This window comes from Lissotriton helveticus, chromosome 7, assembly GCF_964261635.1.
Source record: "Lissotriton helveticus chromosome 7, aLisHel1.1, whole genome shotgun sequence".
In the NCBI taxonomy this organism is placed as follows: Eukaryota; Metazoa; Chordata; class Amphibia; order Caudata; family Salamandridae; genus Lissotriton; species Lissotriton helveticus.
In genome coordinates this window covers 764,810,159-764,831,155 of record NC_136068.1, presented here as the reverse complement: position 1 = coordinate 764,831,155, position 20,997 = coordinate 764,810,159, and the positions used below count along the sequence as shown (strand labels likewise).

Here is a 20,997-nt window from a genome sequence, read left to right as displayed (position 1 = left end):
CTTAACCCTAGCCATCGCCGAGGTATACAATACCGTGGTCCATCGCAGGAATCCCTCTCCCAGGCCAAATCGCTCCAGGACCTTGCGGAGGTAAACCCACTCCAGGCTGTCGAAGGCCTTCTCCAGGTCAATCGAGAGGATCATGGGATCGGGAGCATCAGTGTGATCCCCCTCCAGCAGGCGAAACAGACGGCGGATATTCATTGTCGTGTTACGCTTGGGAATGAAGCCCGCTTGGTCGATATGCACTAAGGAGTTCATGTGATCCAGCAGTCGTGCTGCTAATATGCTGCTCAAGATCTTGTAATCAACGGTGAGCATTGATAGCGGCCTGTAGGACGCTGGCTCTACGCCTTCCCGATCGGGTTTGAGCAGGGGAATCACCACGGCCTCACGCATCGAGCCCGGTAAGCGCCCCAGGGTCTTCGCTTCTTTGTAAACCCTCAAAAGCTTGGGGGCCAGGAGTTCCACATAGGTGGAGTAAAACTCGACTGGGAGCCCGTCCAGTCCCGGCGTTTTATTTCGCGCCATCCTTTTAATGGCGCTTCTGACCTCACCCAGCTCCACGTCGCGCCCTAAGTCCTTCGCCTGTGCAGGTTCCAGAGTGGGGATCGGTAGATCACGCAGGAAAACCTCAGTCGGAGTGGTGTCCGGTGATAGTCGACTGCGGTATAGCAGCTTATAGTAGCGCCAGAAACAGTCAAGGATCTCGGGTTGCGTATATACCTCCCTGCCCTCCGCAGTGTGCATGGCCACAGTGGGCGAGGTACGCCTCGTCGGGTTGGCAAGCCAAGCTAGCAGCGCTCCCGATTTATCCCCCTCAGCAAGCGATCTAGTCAGGTAAGCCTTGTGGTCATAGCTTTGCAGCCGTTCAACCTCCACGGCCACCGCCTCCTTTGCCGCCAAGATCTGCTGTTGGAGCTCCGGGCGGCCGGGGCGGGCAATTTCCAGTTCGCGGAGTACTCGGTCCGCTTTAGCCAGATCTTCTAGGATGACCCGACGTACCCCAACTCTCTGCGTTATACAATAGCCCCTAACCACAACCTTAAAGGCGTCCCATTCCGTAGCCCTCTCGTCTGTCATGCCCTCATTCACCTCAAAGTATTCCGTGATCTTATCTTCCAGGTTACTACGGAACACCTGGTCTTCCAGCAGCTCGGGACGTAGTTTCCAGGTCGGCACACAGGGGGTGCTCTGAAGCCACCGGAAATCAACCAATAGTGGGTTGTGGTCGGAGATATTTCTCGTCAGATACTCAGATCGCACAGCTGAGGAAGCCCATTCTCTCGACCCCAGCAGGCCGTCTAACCGCACATGCAACTCGTGCATGCCTGAAAAATGGGAGTAGTCCCGGGTGTGTGTGTGTGTTGTGTTCGCCAGATATCTGTCAGTCCCCACTTAGTCTGCCAGTTCGCCCTGCCCTTGGCCACCCGGTGGGTCGGTGAGTCCATGAGGGGAGGATGGGACCTGTCAAGGTCAACGTCTACCACCGAATTGAAGTCGCCCCCCAATAGGATGGGCCCCGATAGGTAGCGGGTCAGAGAGCCCGACAGCGCAGTCAGAAAGGCGAGCTGGTCCGTGTTAGGCGCGTAAATGCAGCAAATGTTCACATCTCATCCCCCCAGTTTGCCTGCCAGTGCCACGTACCTCCCCTCCGGATCCACTGTGTGACTATCTACCTGCAAGGGCACCCCAGCTCTTATCCAAATTAGCGCGCCCCTAGCATAAGCTGAATACGTGGTGTAGTATACTTGTCCTCGCCATCTACGCTGTAGCGCCAGTCCCTCAGACTTGGTGAGGTGCGTTTCCTGCAGTAGTGCAATCTGTATGACTCTGCGCACTAGGTAAGCGTGGACTTTATGTCGTCTGGACATGGAGTGCAGACCCCGTACATTCCAGGTGATGCATTTCAGAGTTGAGAGATCAGCCATTGTCCCATGCAGCGTTCTCCTGTCTCTCCAAACACATCCCAAGCATAGGCAAGTACCAAGCTAATTCCATACCGATGACGAGTCCCTCCCACAACAATAATAAAACAACCTTCAAACATGAATCCCCTCCCACCCCCCCAGAACAGGTTCCAAAAAGTACCATCTAGTCCCCATCCAAACTGTATCCTCAAAAAAAGAAAACCCCCTTGTACTAACCTGACGGTAGTCACCGCAGGTGTGCCTTAAGGACAATATGGGGGGCCGAGCATCGACGGGGGTCTCCGCACTGCAACGCCACAATGCGACCGAGCCCTAAGGCATTTGGGCCTAGACAGGGAATCACCGTAACCCTACATATAGCCAGGAATCTAACAGTTCCCCTTATGAAACCTTACCCCCCACAGTCACCCGCCCACCCCCGCCCCCCGATCGGAGCCGGCTCACCCGAAAGCTTCATTGTTCATCGAGCAGGCCCTCCGCCGTCTCCGGGGTAACCACTGGGAGTGTCACGCTGTCTGATTCAGAACCCTCCGTGTCCGTGTGGCCTCCACTCTCTCCAGGTTCCGAGTGTGTAGTCCCCAGGTCTCTCTGGGGGCCAGAGATAGTGGAGACCATCTCCAGCGCATCACGTCTCTCTGCCTCAGTTTCCACCGTCGAGGGTCGAGTAGTTCTACCTCTGCGATGTCGGAATCTTTTAGGTTTCCTCTGTTGGTTGCTCTCCATCGTGGATTGGGAGGAGGCCCCAAAACCATCCTTGCCAGCTCTGTAAAATTCAAGCCAACGACACGCATCGTCCGGGGTGTCAAAGAACTTAGTTGAATCGTCCAGGCTGATGCGGAGACGTGCCGGAAAAAGTAGGGAGTATTGGATGCCCTTGTCGCGTAGTTCTCTTTTGATAGCCAGGAAGGAGGATCGACGTCTTTGCGTCTCATATGTATAGTCCGGAAAAATGTTCACCCGGCTGTTCTCCACCTGATAAGGACCCTTCTGCCTGGCAGCCTGCAGTAGGAAGTCTCTGTCGCGGAAGTGAAGCAGTCGCGCCACCACCGGTCGGGGGGGCGGCCCTGTAACGGCGGTTTGGCCGGTACTCTGTGAGCACGTTCCAGGGTATAGAAGGGGGACAACCCCTCCGGTGCCACCACCGTCCGTAGCCAATCCCCTAGAAACGCCACCATGTCCTCGCCTTCAATTGTTTCTGGAAGGCCCACTATACGAATGTTATTTCTCCGATTGCGCCCTTCCGCCCGCTTCTCTAGGGACTCTATTCGGGACAGTGCGTCCTTCACTGTGGCGTTCAAGGTTTTCTGCGCCGGTTCCAGGTGTCTCACAGTACTCTCCACCTCTTTCACCCTGTCTGAGAGCTTACCATGGTCCGCTCTTAACAACCCCAGGCCTGTCGCAACTTGAGCTATGTCCTCTCGGAGGGCTGATCGAGTCTCAGTGATCGCCAGCAGGATTGTGTCCAGCTGCTGTTGAAGGTGTGGGTTCCCTAATCCATCTGGGTGTAGGCAATCCTCGCTATCCGGCGGCTCCACATCAGAGGCAGTCTGGGCACTACCTTTAGGTCCCCTTGGCTTACCCATATTGTGTGGGGTCTCCGGTGAGGGGTCCCAGTGGGAGCGGGGGATGAGCAAGCCGGGGATGCTGGTCAGTGCGGAGCTGCCGCAGTAAATGGCGTCACCACCTGGTTTTCCCCTCTGCGGTCACCAGCAGGCCTCTTGACGACGGTCAATAGGGTCGACCAATTACAGGTTAGCTCGGGCCTTCAGGGCAGAATGTGGTGATGGGCTTCGCCGGTGCAGCGCGGCGTAGGCGGTCTAGCAGCTTCCTCACCCCCAGCGCAGAGTAGTTGCAATCTTCTAGCCCTAGTTTCAGGGGCAGGGGGGGGCCAGAACAGAGCCCGGGGAGCGGTGTGTTTCCAAGGAGCCCCCGGCCCCCTCAGTGATAGCCGGCTCCTAGTCCAAGCACCGCGGTGCTACGCACTCCGTTCCGTCAGCGGAAGGGGGGGGGTAAGCAAGCCGCCTCAGATCTCCCCTCAGTGCCACAAATCTGGTCCACTCACTTGGTCAGCCAGGAGGTCGGGAGATTGGGCGGGCGCGGCAAACTCCGCCGCACGGCGAGGGCCGTCTCTCCTCTCCTCTCCACCGCACGGCTCCTCCGCAGTGTTCGGCGGCAGCAGTCCGGGGCACTCCGCAGTCCGCCTCTAGGCGTCTTCGGGCCCCCAGGGGCCGTTACGGGGCCAACCGCTTGGAGTCTCCCTATTGGGGAAGGGATTGGCCGCCTCGGCAAAGGGCGCCCGGAGCGCCGGCCGCACCAGGATTCCCGGTCGTCCCTACGGCTCCCAAGGTGGAGCGGGCGCCATCTTGCCCTCCGCTTCACGGACTTTCGGATCCTCCGGCTCTCGGATTTAGAGCCCGCCGCGGATCCTCGCCAGCGGCAAGCGGTACACGGAACACTGGGGTCTCCCTTGTGGGGTCCGTCACACGGCTTGGGCCGTCTCTCCTCTTCGCTCCCCCCACACTACTCCCCGGCAGTGTTCGGCGGTAGCTGCTCGGGGCATTCCGCGGTCCGCCTCCAGGTGTCTCCGGGCTCTCAGGGGCTATTACGGGGCAAACCTCTCGGCGGCTCCCTGTTGGGGAAGGGAGCGGCCACCTCGGCTAGGGGCGCCCGGAGCACCGGCCTCACCAGGATTCCCGGTCGTCTCTACGGCTCCCAAGTCGGAGCGGGCGCCATCTTGCCTTCCGCTTCGCGGGCTTTCAGATCCTCCAGCTCTCGAATAAAGAGCCCGCCACGGATCGTCACCGGTGGTGAGCGGTGCACGGGTCCTAGGGGTCTCTCTCGCGGGGTCCGGGACTCCCAGGATCAGGATAATAGTTGGCTCGGTCGCGGAGCCGAGCCACTAGGCGACCTCCACCATCGGCGCTCAAGCCACGCCCCTGTGCATATATCAGTCATTGTTATTCTTTTGCTATTTTTTCCCCCCTTCACCAGGGGAGATTCTTATCAGGTATATGCAAATGCCTGACCCATTTGATATAACTAGGTCATTCATCTCAGGCATACTCTGGGGCCTCATCCTCACTTACACCCAACGTCACAAAGAGATGGCCATAATTCACATAAGCATGGCGCGGGGGCCATACGTATCCCCTGTGTCCTCACTGAAAAGACTGGAAATCTCACTTTTCATATGAGCCATTATACATGCATTGACCGCACCCCTGGTGGCCCCAGTTGTAAGAGGATAGCGGAGTACAGCTTGCAGGCCAGAGGTTAGGATTCTCTTTGTTCTTCCCCTCACCCCACCGCCTTACCTATATCTCACTCCCTTCCGCCCCCATGGAGAGGTGTCCCATTCTTGCCATACTGACAAAAACTTTGTTCGTCGCGAGTCCACATCCAACACATTTCTGAGAAACATGGCCAGGCTCATGCCCACGCACATACATCACAATATTACCTTTAAGCATTAATGGTTTAAACAGTTGTCAATCCACAAATAATTTTGACTTGCCTTAACATGTGTACTTGTATTTGTCAAGCATTCACATAAACATACGCATGTGGCAATGATCCAGGAGACCCATCTCTCCCCAACAGCAGTCATTAGGTGGGACTTGGTTGATAAGGCTGTCCATAGTGTTCAGACTCATCTGAGCGACACTGATAAACCGCTCGCTACTACCTCAACACAGAAATGTGGGGTTGCTATACTCCTTAGGAAATCTTTCCCTCTATCAAGTTCGTCGAACTTAGACAATCAAGAGGGCAGATTTTTAAGATCAACATACTAGAACACACTTTGATACTGGGCTCAGCTCATGCGCCTAACACATACAAATCTCATGCACCTCACACAAGCAAATCACACTTTTCAGCACCCATCTCCAGACTAATTACTGAATTTGGTATCAGCAAGGTGCTCTTGGGAGGGTGAGGGGGACTGGAACATTGTGACTGAACCCGCTCTTGACCGCAAGGGTCCCCCATACACCTGGAATGTGCCAGACAGAGTGATCCGGGAGGATGTACTTACTGACAACTGTCCTTTAGATGGTTGGTGAATCTCCCACCCGAGGCATAAGGACTATACAATTTACTCTAGAGTACATAATAAACCCTCACGAATATGCTACTTACTTACATGAGGCCCTCTGCTGCAACTCACCTAACAAAAAGACATTCTGCCCTGAGACATCTCTGCCCAATTGGACAGTCCTTCCACCTGGTGCACAAGCAACCAATAGGGAAGGGATGGCGGATGAACACTGCTCATTATAAAACCACAGATGACAAGCGCCCTTCAGTTTGCATGTCTGAGAATGCAATACTGAAAACGCTCATTCAGTTGGGTCACCACAGATGCTGTGGGCATCGTGCCAGGACACCTGGTGGAGCCTCTTAATGAGGGACATGGCCTTCAGAGAAAAGAGTCCTGAGAGAAGATGCCTGAAGGTGGCATTAGCAATAGCCAAAGCGTTGTAAAACGCACTCCCTTCATTTAATTATAGCACTAATTGCACCAATTGGAAGCACATACCCTTAACCAACAATACACATCCATGGCAGAGTGGACCTTGATGAAACTGAAATGGCATCACTATGAAAAGGTCAAGAAAGCAGGTGGAATGCTCCTCCTCCTCCAGCAAGGAGAGTTCCAGCTGGCAATCCCGTTTAGCTGCGATTTGCAGGGTAATTTCCTTACCCATCTGGAGGTCTTTGCCTTGCATCATGCTTATTCAGCCTCGACCTCAATCAATCATGATAAGGAGAACCACGTCCTTGAATCCCTCCCCCAGCTCCCTCTCTCTATATCAGATGAGGGCTGTGTGCTTCTGGAAGGTGAGATTACATCAGATGAGATCAGTAAAGCCATCTCTAACCACCCAACCTGCAAATTCCTGGGGAAGGATGTGTTTCTTGTGGGATTTTTTAAAGTCCTGCAAACCACTGATAACCCCTATGCTGTATGAGGCTTTTATTGAAGCAGAAACTCCAATCTCCCTGTGTGTCATTTCTAAAACAACAAGTATTACTCTATTACCAAAAGATGGCAATGACCTTCTAGACTGTGGGAGCTACAGGCTCATATCTCTCAATGTAGATTTTTAAATCCCGACGCCTAAACTGGGCAAGGTCATATATTCCTTTCAGGTTGGGTGTGTGCCTGGGCGCTCATCCAGGAATCATCTTAGGACACCAGCACACTTACTATGGGCTTCCTTTGACTCATACTAAGAAATTGTAGCCATTTCCCTAGAAGCGGAAAAGGTTTCTGACAAATGGAATGGTCTTATCCCACCACAGCCTGGTGCCCAAGACATAGCCCATGGAACTTTAAAACAAAGTCTTCCTTGAGCCCAAGTTCATTAAAAAGATTAAGTGGCTCTACTAAACAACAGAGGCCCAACTTTACTGTGGTAGCTCCTTCTCCTGCAGCTTCCCCATTGACAGAGGAACATGACCGGGCTGTTCACTTCCTTTTGCCATTATTGTTCCTGCTAGCCTTGGAGTCACTGATTAGCATTCTGGAATTCACATCAGATACATGGTGTTACAGTCAGTGGAGTCATTGTGAAAGAGCTCTTTTTATGCAGATGGCATTCTCATGACTATTAAACATTGAGAGAAATCATTATGTGCTCTCACAAACCATCTGGACACTGTTTCCCAGTATAAACATATCTGGGGCAAGTGTAAGGTAATGGCCATGTCCTTGGTTACTACTAAAACTTGCATTGAAGAATATAATTTTTCAGTGGGTACCAGGGTTATGAGATACTTCAGGATTTTTCTCAACAAGAGCCTACCTCACATGATATAAAATAATTAACTCCCCATATCAGCTAAAACCGGACCATATTTTGAAAAACGGTCCCTCTCCAACTCACTCTGGGGCCGGGTGGAGCCCGTGAAGATGGTTATTGCACCCCAATTTAATTATGTGTTGGGGATGCTCCCTGCCTTGGTATCTAAAACCCTTACGTCACAAATGTATTCAAACATTAAACCTTTAACTGGGTAAGCACGTGTCACTGATTAAAAATGGACACGTTATATGGGTACATGAAATCAGGGGGCCTCTATCTCCTCCAAATATCCTCCTACTATATTGCTCATAACCTTACAATTGATCTACCGGATAGCAAAGATATCGGACCTGCCCACTTGGAATGCCAGAGAAAAAGCCAGATTAAGGTGTTATAAGTCTCTTAATCCTATCTACAAATATAGTGCCCACTCGCCACAGAATGATAATCTTGTGATTGGAGCCATCCATGTTATGTTGAAATCTGCGAATGGCCTTCTGAAAGCTAGCCTGTGGATTAGTGCCTTTGCTCCCATATTGCTTAATCAGGTTGTACAAAAAGGGGATTGCTCGGAGTCCTGGCCAACGTGGAAGTCTACACGATTTGCACGCAATGATGCCTTATTTGCAGGAAGCACTTAAACATTTCAGGCACTCCACCTGGAGTTTGGCCTTCCACAATCTCAACAATGGTCATTTACCCAACCGAAACACTGCCTTAGGGCGGGGGGCCACCTAGGATATGATACACCTATTGTCATAGCTTGAGACCTGGGGAAATCACCGTGGAATTGTGTCTGGCCATTACAGCCATTTGGTGGACTCATATTTTTGTGCCTGTCGGAGAGCAATCCTTCCTGTTGATAAGCACAAGAGATTTTCACACGGATCCCATTGGTGAGCATCTCTTAGACATTTGCACACTAGATGGCTTCTAATGTAAGTAAGTAAGTAATGTGCTTGATATCCATCATGTTTGTCCACTTGGCAATCCCAACTGGCTTTGTTAATATCGAGCTACTCATCTCAACTCCAATCCCCTGACATCTCCTGGACTATCTGTCCAATGGCCTGACTGCAACTGTCCGAAATGAGATAGGTGAGGTGTTGACTGTTTGGGTTGCGCTGTGCCCTATACAAGGTTATGTTCAGTTAAGTCCGCGATCTAGGGGGCAGGTGGATGAGAGATTACATGAAAAAGTGGCGTATTTTTCACTTAAATCATCTTCATCCAAGGGCCACAGGGAGTGGCATTAATTCCTCTATTTTACCCACAGAGATACTAGCTTTGCTTTTCGGGGGTGATTGTTATATACCAATTGTATGCAGAACCCTATACCTTGATGGTTGGTTTATACTCGGGTCTTCAGATTTAAAGAACAAGTTTAATAATTGATGATTTCCTATTACCCCCCGACCTGTTTACGGATCTTACAGAAATACATTCATAATTTCGGTTGATGGAAGGTGTAACATGGTTGTCAATAATTCAAGTGCTGAATCTACTTGTATGAAATGTAAAATTACAATAAAAATGTCTTAAAAAACACACACACTAGATACATTTTCTACGAGTTCTCAAATATATCACTCATCTATTTCAATAAAACATTCTTAAATGCAGGGTGAAACATACTTCCCAACATCAGCAGCAGTCAGTGCTTAATTTGAGTGGGTGGTTTCCGGTGCTCCACACCGCACTTAATTGCCAGCACCGGTACCTATGACAGTCACCCACATGATGGTGCTGTTTTTGAATTCAGAGATGAACACAACTGTTTTTTAAAAATTATATACACACCAAGAATGACTGATACCTGCTGCCAAAGCCACTCTTAACTTTGGGGTTCTGAAATTTCAGAATTGTCACACTCGCAGGAGTGTGACTTATTAGTTATGCTGTTACTGTAATTGACAGTGGCAATGGGCAGTGCAAGCGGAAGTGGTCTGCTGACTAGAGCCCTGGCACTTTTTTTAAATTTTATTTTTACAAATTAAGCACAGTCTACCAGTTAACTCAACTGCAGTTTTTCCTGTCTTTAATGAACACCTAGATCGCTAATATTATGTCATCAATATAAAAGTGAGGCTCTCTTCAATTGTAACCCTTTCCCGAAGAGTTGGATGAAGTAAATGCGCATTGTGTTGCAGGGGTACAAACAGCAGCGTTGTACAGACATTGCTTTAATTCTCTCGTGGTTGTTCACTCTATGGCTAAGTTGGAAACGTTATTATGTAATGTTAGAATGTAAAATGTATAAAGTGTATTTATATTAGGGTAAATAGAATGTTGGGGCATTTGGAGAGCTGCACTCACAGTGGTTGTAATAATTTACAGTGGCTGTGCCGTACCTATCTTGCGGGCCGGTCTAAAATCTGCAGTAAAGATTTAATGAAACAGTACGTTTCTTCGCCTTCATTGACTGCTATCCGTCTCAACAAGCAGGTTTAATAAAAGTGTGAGGGGAGATACGGGGTTTTAGTCGTAGGAGGCACAATTTATTTTTTAAGGGGCTACAAATTAATTTGAGATATGTCTGTATAACTACAACATCCCTTTTCTACACCGGTTTACTCAGCCTACCCATCTTCTTAGTCACGCAAGCATCTGCTTCATCTAAAAAATTGCATCATTTTGCATAAAGAGAAGTGGGTGGCATATCTTTCGAATAGTAAGCCACGCAATCTGTGTAAAGTGGATACCTGTTTATTTCAGGTTTTGGTTTGGGTGCAAGATTCCACTAATCTCTAACCACCAAGACATTACAACTTGGTACCAGTTACGTTATGGGTGTGGCAGGTCTAGGGTTTGCTACAACATTCCTATACTGAGAATTTTCCTGAGGGGTAGGACGTGGCGGCAAGAGCTGCATATTGGTATTTTTCTGTAGTTATAGCTACATAGTTTCTGTAATAAACCCAAGGGACCACCTGGTCTCAGATGCATGCAAATTCTTTCTCTCATTTCCAGAAGGCTCCACACCCTAGGATTTTTACCATGTAACCAAATTGGCTGGTCTGTAGGTTATGTCAACATTACGGTCCTACTTCTCTACAGTGTAGTATCGGAGCCTCTGAGATTTAATAATAAATGAGGTGGACCCAAGACCTTTCAATACAGCGGTCTTGAAGGGTAGAGCCTCAGTCGCTATCAGATCCACTAGCAGCAGAGAGGTCATACCTATAAAGAGAACCGTACAACACAGCTGCCTAAAGATGCCGTTCGTTTGATGCTGATCCCCTGGAAGGGATACTGCAGATCATTACAGCCAAGCAGAATTCCAAGTGCTAGTCTAAAGCCTAGGGAGGCAACGGTTTACTGCCTTCCCATGAGGGTGATCAAGTCAACATGACTCCAAGCTGCACATCTGGTAAGAGCATGGGACAGAGACCGCCACAGTCTTCACATGTGCGCCCCCTCTATGAACCTACTGTAGCCCTTTACCTCTCTAAAGCTAGAAACGACATACTGGAAACAATCGGCTCCCAGCTCTGCTGCAGGCAGAGACAGCATGAAGAAGGTTCTTCAAGGTCGGTAATTGTATTGGGCCCTGGCAATTGCATGTATATTTGACACATTATATTGCAATAGCAAACAGATTGCACAGTTCGTACACGTTTATAAATAAGGAACCTGAAAGAAAGAGCAGACGCTGAAAAGTACAGAGTGCTAATGTTGAATTGCCAAAATCCCCTACTAACAGAAATGATTTAAAATAGTCAGGATATACTTAAGCAGAGAGTTAGCATATTCACATTATCGCCCTTTGCGACAAAAAATGGTAATCATACATCAAATTACATCTTCATTTAAATTCCCATTTTTGTTCTTTTGCTACAAGTATACAAGTTTATCCAATTCTCAATGATGCTGCGCAATCAGAATAGGTTTAAGCAAGATACACTGTTTACTTCATGCAGATGTTAATGACTACTGGATAACCACTTTGAAATTAAAAGAAAAAGTTTAGGAGATACTTAAAAGTACCCGTATCTGATGTGGTCTCAACAGTCTTCATATTTGTTTTACTATCCAAATTGCTGCAGACGGATCCCTGAAATAAAAAATACGCATTTTTTGTAGATGTCCATGAGCAAAATATTAGCTATGGAACATTAGGAAAAAAATGTAATCCTGCACATACAAACAGCAATACCTCTATACCAATTACTCGCTTATTAAAATGTGATGCGGTAATCTACACAGCAGCTTCTTTTTCATTATCATTATTTTATCAAAGTAAAACGTGCTCATTCACTCAAGGGTGCAGCTGCAAAATGTACATACTTGGTTAAACTGATAAAAAAAGATATTAGCACAACTCGCAAAGTTTCAACTTGTCAAGTTAGGTTTAATATACAAACTGGAAGTGTCCCATTACCAAGGAGTCTGATGCACTTTAAGCACTGCTTAAATATTATGGGAAGCCTGATCTCCATGGGAATGACACTGCACAAAGAAAGATTTAATTGAATTTCATTGGCTCTCTTTAATTGTAGCTCAGTATTCAAGTCGTTGATTACACTGACCGTCATGTCGGGCAGCTTGAGGCAATTAGCCTTAAATTCATCTTGACTAGTTGGAAAAAAAATGAGAACTGTTACAGGATTTTATGATTTCTCTTGCGTTCCGGGCTGGAGGGAGGGCTGTTCATTAATTGAGGAAAGATTCCTATGGCAGAGAACCAGTTATATAGGTAAGAAACTCTCTTCTCCATTGTGAGAAGTTGGCTTGGCATATGATGTCCACTATTCTAGTGGGCACCTTGCACCAGTCCAAACGACCCTTATTGATGGTAGGTTTAAAGACAACCTTTATAGAAAGCTATCCTAGTGGTTGCTGTGGAGAGCAGCCTTCAGGCTAAGACTTCGAGGAGAGTTAAGCAAGTTGATTTACCAGTTAAAATCTCTTGAATGATCAAATGAAAGCACACCACACAAGGTATATATCAAATATATATGTATTTATATAAACGCAACCTCTCTGGACTCTTCATGAGGTCAGAGGTAAAAGTACAATACTAGGAACTTAATTAGCATACGATAAATTGCACAGTATACGTTATTCCCCAGGGGCCTCACAAACCATATCCTAAAATAGTGGTATAAGAACCATGTGAGGGTTAGAAAGCAGGCATGGGGCCTTTAGAACCGCTGGGGCTACCAGGAACCACCCAAGGTAGGGACGCAGGAGGCCCACGGGGGACACGTGCAGTGTCTAAACACAGCCGCGTATCACAATTGACTTTCTATGGAGAACGAACAAGTTACAATTTTAAAGATTAAGGGCACTCAAAGATGAACTACGATGGAACCCTTTTAGACTAGGACACTTCGAGAGTCAAGACCCACGGGAGCACCGGAGTACTCGTGTTACCTCACCCAGGGAAGCCGTGTGCATAGGTGTCTTTTGGGGTCAGGTTTCGTCGTCAATTCCAATAGAGAGCTTCGAAGAAATGCTGCAGGCGACCAGAGGAAGAGTGTCCGGGTGGATTGGAGATGTGATGAACCTGAAAGCAGAGGGGACAGAGTCTGGGTCACTAGCCAGTGACCAGGATGGCGATAGGAGGATGCCAACCAATGTCTGGTGTTTTCAGGTGAAAGAGGTGAAGCTTGACTCTTCAGCCACGAGGACCAGGAGGCATCGACGACAACCAGAAGCTGGATTCGAGCTGTCCCACGAAGGATGTAGAGTGCTGCAGCATCAGAATCCGGTTTGGACCCAACAAGCATTGGCAACAGCAACCCACGCAAGATGACAAGATTGGCTTCGGTTCAGACCAGCAAGGTCTGGGGGACTCCTCCTTTGGAGGGGAGTCAGAGCACGTCTGGAGCAACCAAGAAAGCTCAAGAAATAAAGGATTAGCCTTCGTGGGGGCTCACTAGCCAACGGACTAGGAACCGCGAAGGAGCCTCGAGCTGCGGTGAAGAAAGGGGACTCACGGGTCACTCGTGGAGTGATGGCCTCTGTACTTTGGTGCAAAAGGTGCTTGGGGCAGGGGCTTCAAATACCCTAATGCACAACTTCGAGATACCTTAGGTAGTAGGTGCAGTTGCAAAAATGCAGGATGTCCAGGAGTTCCGGTCCCACGTCTCATGTCAGCTACTGGTCTCAGCTTTGCTGGGAGCGCAGGTCAGCATCAGAGATGTCTGGAAGTCCGTGCCCTGTGTCGCAGATTCTTCGGGATCCGGAGAGAGCCTCGAAAATGCAGACCGGCAAAGATGCTGTCGGTGCCTGTTTGAACAAGGTGGTCACTCCTTGACCACAAGGCAGATTTCTTCCGTCTTCTAGTCAATATGGAAAGTCAAAGGTCCAAGATATATGTTGCAGAGTTTCGTCCAGGGTAATCTAAAGTCCTAGGGACTGGGTTCCTATTCTTATAGTAAGTTTAGGGGTTGAACTAACTCTAAGATCCCACCTATGGGTGGACCTGGGGAGTGGGTGGTTACACCCCTTCCCCCAGTTTCTGCCAGAGCTGGGGCTGAGTGCCCCAGCAACCGGTTTGAACTGGGAAATGCATGGAGCACCTTGTGTGCCCCAGGCAGTTTCTGAAAAGCATTCACTGAATGCAGCCCACCCTGCCCCAATACACTAAAGCCTGTCTGGGGAGGGGCCAGCACCTCCCTGGACAGGAAACCTATTGTCCAGGCCTCCCCTGCCGGAGTTTCATCCAGCAGCAGGAGGGCAGACTCGGGTCTGTGGCAGCAGCATCCATTTTGTGATACTGGGGCTCTGTTTAACTTTAACCGGGTATACCAGTGTGTACATGTCTTCACTGGTGGGGGGGTAGTAGTCCAAAGTGTCTGACACCAAACACGACATGTATTGATAAAGCCCAACCAAAGTTAGCATTAACCGCGAGGATTATAATGCACTTAATAGTATATGGTATGGCTATATCATAGAACAGCTATAAGGAGATATTTCCGAAAGCTGCAGAGGGGCTCAACTCATGCTAGGGCACCGTCTCACAGAAAACCAAGTACTCTGCCTTCAGGATTGTCAAGGCCTGCCATAGGAGTGACTTATAGGTTACTATGTGTCTATATGTATAGGGAGATATAGGTATACTATATTTAAGTAAGGGGTGCCTACACCACCTTACCCAGGCTGCAAGTGCAGACCTGTGGTGTCAGTTTGGGAGGCTAACCAGGGGTGGCACAATACATGCTTCAGCCCCTGGTAGGCCTCTTGGGTACCTTTGCTCTGGGGACCTAAGGTGCCATATACAGGGACTCATAAGGGTGACCCAGTAACCAATCTGGTATGTACCTAAAGTACATGGTATCAATTTAGAGAGAGAACAGTTAGGCTGTGGTCCTGATTAGCAGGACTACAGCCATACTAAAGTCGAAAAACCTGTGAAACACAGCAAAAAGTGGGGGTAAACATAGGAAGCAGACCCTACTCTCATACATCCATCATCATAGGATTCTTGATGATTTTCATGAATGGAGAATAGACTATCAAACTCCCTCAATGTGCAGAGTCGAGAGGACTCCGAGAGCTTTCTAGGCAAATAGTTTACACAAAGAGTCTTGACCAACTTGGATTTCCCTTCTGGCATTTGAATCCAGACAATCGTGTTTAACAAAAAGTATGCTCTGGTGTTGTGTAGGAATCTAGCACCCTAGTGTAATTTTCCCTATTCATGCCCATATATAGGTATAAATTACCCGATCCTTATATAGGCATAGAAATCATTACCATATTTAGACTGAGCCTATGCTGCCCAAATACGGCATGGCTACTTCCACTAAGTTCCGAGAATCAACAACGATTTCTTAGAAAAACCCGCCTTCAGCAGCTAGGGACTTCCCCTTGCCTGAATACTAATTTATCTAGGAAATCATGGAGTTTTCAAAGAACTGAGTCTTTGATGACGTTATTATGTCCAATTATACGTCAAACTCGGCACCTTCAAGGTATAAATATGCCTACATTTACCCAGACAAACAAACAGTGGTTTGGAGCAGTTTGACTTTCTACTTGCCCAACGCGCCATGCAGCAGCAAGTGCCGAAGGAAGCCGACCCTCCAGCTGACGCACTGAGAGACGCTGTCTTTTCTCCTGCCGAGAAATCCAGCTCCTGTGTTTCCAGGCTACCCTTGCAGGTTGCTGGGAAATCGAGTCCTGAGCGAGAGATACAAGACCTACTTCATTCTAAAACCAAGGTACGGAGCTGATTAGACCCTTAGAGAATTCTTGGAATATATTCTTGGCAAAGAATACTAAACTTACACTACACCGCACTTACTTCTTCCCCTGTACTAGACTTAGGTTAGGTACACCAGGGTAGGCGTATTTTAGAAGCACCAGTTGAGTACTTTTAGTCATTATTTATCACTGTACGTATTTTATTTATTTTAGGTATTTTATGGCTTAGAAACCATATCATGCTTTTACAGTATTATTTTATAATACTCTTCGTGCTGTATGCATTGTACTTTATAACCAGTATTACGATTGTAGCAGTACATTTTTTATGCTTGAGGAAGAAAACTGTTCAATAAATACTTTTTATTGAAAACGCCCGTCTCTATTTCTCAGCACCTCTGGTGAAATAAAGCAAGCACGAGTGACTGAGTAAAATAGCTATCTATTGTTTCCACGACTAAAGTTGTCATGTTTATGCGGTTATCAGAAACTAGTCCCTTCTTGTGAATTCCAGAAAGTTTCTAGTGACCTCTGAGCTAGCTGGCACTCACAATTAAGTTTAATATATTCGGTAGAGACCTAGTCGACCTCAGTCCTACGCCTAAACTACAGGATATATTATTCCAATGCGCAGAGCCTATTGGGAATATAGGAACTACACTACACTGGCTTCCAAGTAGCCGGTCTGCATGGACTTTAAGCATATGCTCTGGGATTGCTCACGAGTTGCGAAGTACCGGAAAGACATCTGTTCTATAATATCAACTGCTACTGGCCATCAATACCTTTTAGCCTAATTGTATACTGGGACTTTTTAAACATGTGCAGGAAGTAAGCAGGCAAATACATAAATATCAAACTGTGGTGCAGAATCTTCCACATGACTTTAATCAGGAAGTCCGGGTAGAAGCACCTCCATGTACACGCGACGGTTGCACGCACTCATGGCGGCCACGCCTCCGACCCTCCCTAGAGCGGGTTGTATAGCCTTAGACCTCCGACAAGCTTTTGATTCATTGACCTGGTCGTATATGTTCCAGGCTTTGGAGAGATTTGGTATCCCTGCCCCCTTATTGGCATGGATCAGATTGCTTTATACTGCTCCGTCAGCAAGGGCACGCACGGGGAGGCATATCTCTGACGCATACGCGATCCATCGGGGCACTAGACAAGGTTGCCCCTTGTCCCCTTTGCTTTTCGTTCTGGCCCTGGAACCACTGGCCGTGGCCCTGCGGACTAGGATGGAACGGAGGGGTACCCCCAGCAGTGGCGTTCGACATTTGATATCAATCTATGCGGACGATATATTGCTGTTCCTCCGCAACCTAGAGACTGACCACACAGACATATTCGAGATCTTTGAGAACTTCTCTGCAATCTCGGGCCTGGCCATTAACCCTGAGAAGTCCATTGGCTTTTACTTCAGGGATGTACCGAATCCCGGCTTTATACCTTTTGGGGATCACCTTATCCCGGTGGCTCCGCCACGTTTAAATACCTGGGGATTCAGGTCTATAGACGACAAGAGGACCAGATAGCGGGCAATATTACTTAAGCCATCTCGGGCCTCCGCGCCTCGGTGGGGTTTTGGACGACATTGCCACTCAATCATGGGAAGAATTGCGATCTCTAAAATGGTCATGCTCCCCTGCATGCTTTACTTCTTTGTTAATCTACCGGTAATCCTGCCACAATCTATCTTTGACACCCTCAATTCACTCCTGACCACCCTGATCTGGGGGGCGGGGAGAAGACGGATTGGAGTTCGGAAGTTACAGTTGGGCACCAGAGCAGGTGGGCTGGGGGCCCCGGACTTTAGAGGTTATTACTATGCTAGCCAACTTCAATGGCTATCTTACTGGACGGCAGGACGGAATCTGCACAAAATAGATTACACGACTGACAAATTGCGTCGCGGAGAGCTGCATGCCCTGCTACTCCCGAAGAGCCGCATTCCTGTGGAATGTCACCCACTCCTGCGCACAGCCCTGAGATGTTGGCGGGAAGCTTTAGCGTATACGTCCTCGGCTGAGGCGTATGCGGCTAACATTCCCTTATTAGGTGTCCCTACGCCACAAGGCAGGCTTTCGAACAGAGCGATCCGGTCATGGCATGAGGCGGGCGTGGAAAGAGTCGGGGACTTTTTTGGAGATGATCACCTGCTTACACATGAGGCCTTCGTACAGGCCACTGGTGCCCCCCCTGGACTGTACATACTACATGCTGCTGTTACGCACTTCATACAACACAGATGGGCACCACAACGTTTACAACTCCCACAACATGAAGTAGTACACTTGCTATACTACATGGGATCGGGAGGTCACCTAGTGAGATGGTTGTATACAGGGGTTAGGGCACATGCAGCAGTCTCACTTACTGCACTTATGCGAACAGGTCAAGAGCTGTCTGACAAAGACTGGGCCACGATACTAGAACATCCTAGGCGGGTATCTCGTAATGTCAGGTTCAGATTTATACAAGTGATGGTTCTGCACAGGGCATACCTAACCCCTCTGAGGCTCCATAAGATGTTCCCGGGCTCCCCTCATAATTGTCCACGATGTGGAGAGGACCTCGCTGGGGTCTTACATATGCTGTGGTTGTGCCCACGACTCCGGGAGTACTGGATGGGTGTGTGCCGGACGCTGCGGACGGTAACGAACCTGCCTGTTGGGTTTGCGCAGAACACCTAAGACGCTAAAGGCCGAATTGAAATTACTGGACCTCGCACTGCTGTTGGCACTCAGGACGATCACAATGAGATGGAAGTCCCCCAGACCACCAGGGATACTCCTTTGGCAGGCAGAGGTACTTAAATGGGGCAGGGCGGAGGGGACAACACTTCGGAGGGAGGAAACACGTGGCCTCCGGAAATTCCCGATTTCCCTAGAATGGGAGGCTATGCTCATTACACTGGAGGGTGAGGACCTCAGCCTGAGTGTAGGGAATGGGCCGGAGACCTAGAATGGAAAGACCTGACGGACTATAATGAGTGCGGAAGGGCCCCGGATAGCTGTACTCTTCGTGTTAGTACCTGCAATGCCCCACGAGGCAACATATATTACCGCCCACGACAGCCGGGTAAGCCCGAGCAATCTTTAGATAGGGAAATTGAAATACCGCCGGGAGAGGGGAAGTTCAATTTCATGTACACAGATGGGTGGGGGAGATGGGAGGGGGAAGGGATGTTGTGACACTCCCTTTGTATCCGTGACAAGACGGAATTGTAAATTATTAAGGTCTGAGTTCTCCTGTCTAAAGTCACGGTTGAGAAATGACAAGTGGGATAATACATGGGGAGAAAACAGAAAACACCGGCTGAAATGTTTACACTGTGTAATGAAAAGCGGAAACATGTGAAATTGCAGCTGTGAATAAAGTTTTTCCAAAAAAAAGACTTTAATCAGGAAGTACCTGCTCGGTTTCATGCTTGGTTCATTGGACAGGTACAGGCAATCTGTGTACTTCTACTGAATTGGCCTTCAAGTCTATCGGGATAATTCTAGTTTTATCTCGTTTAACTTTGGCCAGCATTACCCGTATCAATTATGTTGCGGTGGAGGGGTGGGCTTTATACAGACCACTTCATCAAAAGAATTGCTCCAGGAACCTGGATGCGAAAACCTTGCCATTTTGCTGAATCAGCAATGGCAAAGAAATCATTGCTTGGTGTTCCCCAGCATTTGAATACCTGATCGAGAACCTTAATTGATGACCAATTCACTGTCTTATATATACCTGGTTAGAACATTCACATCCTGATGTGAACTCTTGGCAGGTGAACGTTTTGAATCCATTTAAATACAGAGGTTCTTAGATATTGGCCAATGCCAAATATTCTGATCCCCCACCCCCAGGAATAATGCTCTCAAAATGACCTCTGCTTGGTTGTTACAGTAATACATTACTGTCAAGTTGTCCTTTTGAATATGGATTTTCTCGTTCTTGATGACTGGAAGAAATTGCTTCAGAGTCAAGTCTTGAGAAGGGATTTTATGTATATATGTTCTTTAAGTCTTGCTTGTTTGTTTAGTAGTAGATGGTTTTGGAAAATCTATAAGAGTAGCTCCAAAAGACCAGAAACAAATGGCATAAGCCGTTTTGGAAGAGCTCTATGTTGAAGAGTTTTGAAAATCACTGAAGAAGCAATTTGTCGAGCCTCAAAAGTGATGCTCAGCTTGGAGGCGTCTCTGCACAAAACTTCATGGAAACTGAAAACGTCCTCTACTGGTGACATTCGCCAAGGCGATCCCGCAGACAAAAAGGAGAATGGTCTCATCTGGCTGGAGTTCTTACCATACCATGAAGAAGGGGATTTCTTGATCTTCAGCTATCGCTCCTTGGACAGTGTCTGTAAACTAAATCAGTTTACTAATCTGAGAAGGAAATAAGTGAAATGCAGATGAAGATGTTCTCTGGGTTGTTCCTGTTGTCCACAGGACTGCGGCCCAACTGGTGACGTGCACTGAGGGGGTACTTCCAAGTTAGTCATCTAATTTTTTTTCTAGAAGGACTTTGAGAAGCAGACAATGTTTTCTAGGAGCGACAACAGGTGTTTGAGGAGCTGATTACTCTGTCACTGGAATTTGTATCTGCTAGTGCATCTGAATAATATCAACTTCCCATAACAGAGACAGATTCTACCATGGAAGGAGAACGTAATAGCCTGGAATCAAAGGAAGACGTCCTGGAGTTTTTCGGGCTTCACTTCCATGGCAATTATCTCCACAACATCAGTGGTACACTTTACATCCATCTCTCACTTGCTGTTTCTGGCGATGTACTCCTTGACATCTAATGTCTGCCTGACATTAGCTGTGCTCTGGGTAACGAACATCTTGCCACCAGGGGTCTCACCCTCAATGGTGACTTTGATCAAGCTGTTTTTGGCATCAATCCCAACTATGCAGAAGGAGAGTATGATGGTGATCACCTCAGTGTTGAAAAACCTCCTGATGCCAGCAAATTTACTAACGTCAATAGTGTCCGCGATCATGGCACTGGATCTCTCTCAGAGAATGCCCCGACAGTGATAGGGAGCGCCGATCTGAGCTTTTTGACTTGTTTCTTCCTGTGATGACCTTTGTGCAGCAGTA

The 20,997-nt window shown here is 48.1% G+C and overlaps 1 protein-coding gene across 3 annotated transcripts in view; it reads right to left on the bottom strand.

Annotated features, from left to right (window-relative positions):
- MEIKIN (meiotic kinetochore factor) overlaps positions 1-20,997 on the bottom strand; it is an 836,714-nt gene that overhangs the window by 566,018 nt on the left and 249,699 nt on the right. For all 3 annotated transcript variants that reach the window (XM_078650675.1, XM_078650674.1, XM_078650676.1), the window contains exon 4: positions 11,729-11,795. In XM_078650675.1, the coding sequence (XP_078506801.1) occupies positions 11,729-11,795 (67 nt within the window). The remainder of the gene's footprint in view (positions 1-11,728; positions 11,796-20,997) is intronic.